Source organism: Camponotus floridanus, unplaced genomic scaffold (genome assembly GCF_003227725.1).
Source record: "Camponotus floridanus strain SB8 unplaced genomic scaffold, Cflo_v7.5 scaffold32, whole genome shotgun sequence".
NCBI lineage: Eukaryota > Metazoa > Arthropoda > Insecta > Hymenoptera > Formicidae > Camponotus > Camponotus floridanus.
In genome coordinates this window covers 1888543-1890504 of record NW_020229459.1, presented here as the reverse complement: position 1 = coordinate 1890504, position 1962 = coordinate 1888543, and the positions used below count along the sequence as shown (strand labels likewise).

The 1962-nt window shown below is 30.6% G+C and overlaps 1 protein-coding gene across 1 annotated transcript; it reads left to right on the top strand.

Annotated features, from left to right (window-relative positions):
* The first annotated feature begins 611 nt into the window (after positions 1–611).
* On the top strand, positions 612–1962 carry LOC112638557 (mevalonate kinase-like). Its single transcript, XM_025410537.1, has 2 exons — positions 612–1559; positions 1699–1962. Exons 1-2 carry the CDS (start codon positions 612–614, stop codon positions 1960–1962), a joined length of 1212 nt encoding a protein of 403 aa, XP_025266322.1.

The following is a 1962-nucleotide window of genomic DNA, read 5'->3' as shown; positions in this document are numbered from 1 at the left end:
ATATTAAAGAAAAAGAGAACGTCTCAACATCGTAATCGATGTTTAGATTCAGAGCGTTGCTATTGTTATTAAAAAGAAATCAGTAACGATCAAGACGCGAAATTGTACGACACGAAGTATAAACAGTGTTTTGTGCGATGATGAATGTTACCGAATAATTTTCATATCTTTTTTTTCGCGCGTTGTCCGTATATATTATAAAATTTTAATAGTTAAAATTAGAATGTATTATATAAACTTTTTGTGTATGTGAAGTATAAAAATAGAAGCAACGACAATTTATAATTCCTGTTAACAATAAAAATCAACGAAAGAACGAAAAGAACGAAAATCTGATTAAATTGTATGTGCATTTTTATGTGGAATACAAATTCGATATTGAAGAATTGTTTTTGTCATACAAAGTGGACATTTTTAACTTATATAAAATGAAAAAGGAGCGACAAATATTTTTGGTCAGTAATCGCAATGACCTTCTTTATGTTATATAAATATTATTTAATTCTGATAAATCTCAATACAAGAATTGCAGTAGGGTTTATCTCTCTTACGTCTTATTATTTAATACTTATTGATCTTTTTGGAGTGTAGAGATTTTTATTCGTAAAAAAATGGACGACGCTAAAAAATTGAAAAAGATTGAATTTAAAGTTTCTGCACCTGGCAGAATAATTTTATCCGGCGAACCTTCAATGATGTATGGAGGAAATGTTGTATCAGCCAGCATAGATCTTCGAACAACGCTTAAATTTTGCGAAATAACTGATAATCGAAAAAATATCATTGAGATAGATTTCCCTGATATCGATTTATACTTGAATTTATCTCTAGAACATGTTCTAAATTTCTTTTTATATAATAATAATAATAACGCTAATCTCTTCATAGAAGAATACATCATGTTGCTTATACACGTGCAATATTTTATCACAGTAAACGGCATGTGGAGCACATACGAACAAAGATTTAGTTTACAAACATTTTTTTTCCTCTTTATTTATACTATTTTAAACGAGGAGCTAAGTGCAAAATCTTTCCACGTGTGCCTGACTTCCCAATTACCTATGCGCGCTGGTCTAGGCAGTTCAACATCGTTCGCGACATGTCTCGCGGCATGCTTTCTACATTGGGCACGTCTGCAAGAAGGTATCGACGAATTTAGTGATGAGGATTTAGAACAAATTTCGGATCGTGTTTGGTATTGCGAGGAAATTCTACAAAACTATGTAAGCAATATTGACAACGAGGTGTGCTCATACGGCAAAATAATACGATTTCGACACGGTAATCGGACAGATCCTAATTTTAAAAGGTTTCTGAACGTATCAAAAATAAAAATTCTGCTGATCGACTCAAGAATTCGCCAAAATAAATTCGAACAAGTGAAAAGATTGGCGGAGATGAAATTTTCCAATTCTACGATTTTAAATATGATTTTGAATAATATCAATTATATATCAGAGGAGGTTTCTAATACTCTTACAAATATTGATTATATTCAAAAAATCAATTTTCCAACAAAACAATTAGAGTTACAGAATGCATATGAAACATTGAAAGTAAGTTTTTTTTTCTATTTTTGATTTACTTTCTTACGTATTTTGAATAGCTTTGTGATTACAACAATTTCAAATCGATGATTATTCATTAATAGCTGTGTACCATTTCTAATTTAAATTTCTTAATTTTGCTTTACAGCATTTCGTTCTATTACATCAATTATATTTTTGTTTCTTGAAATTGTCACATCCAAATATTGATATGATTTGTGACATTGTGAAAGAATATGGTTTTGCGGGAAAAATTACAAATTTTGGTGGAAGATATGTATGTATTTTATTGCCGCCAGATGCAATAGATGAAGATGTCATGATGCTTTCGGCACACCTAATGAGCCTGGGTTATTATGCCACAAAGACTAGCATGAGTTGTAGTGGAGTGAGAATTGATAATTCGTATTAA

Bases quoted from the DNA above. Each gene is read 5' to 3' on its own strand.
- LOC112638557 (XM_025410537.1), top strand. From the start codon at position 612: ATGGACGACGCTAAAAAATTGAAAAAGATTGAATTTAAAGTTTCTGCA. The intron at 1,560-1,698 runs GTAAGTTTTTTT...TTTGCTTTACAG, and splicing joins ATGCATATGAAACATTGAAA to CATTTCGTTCTATTACATCA.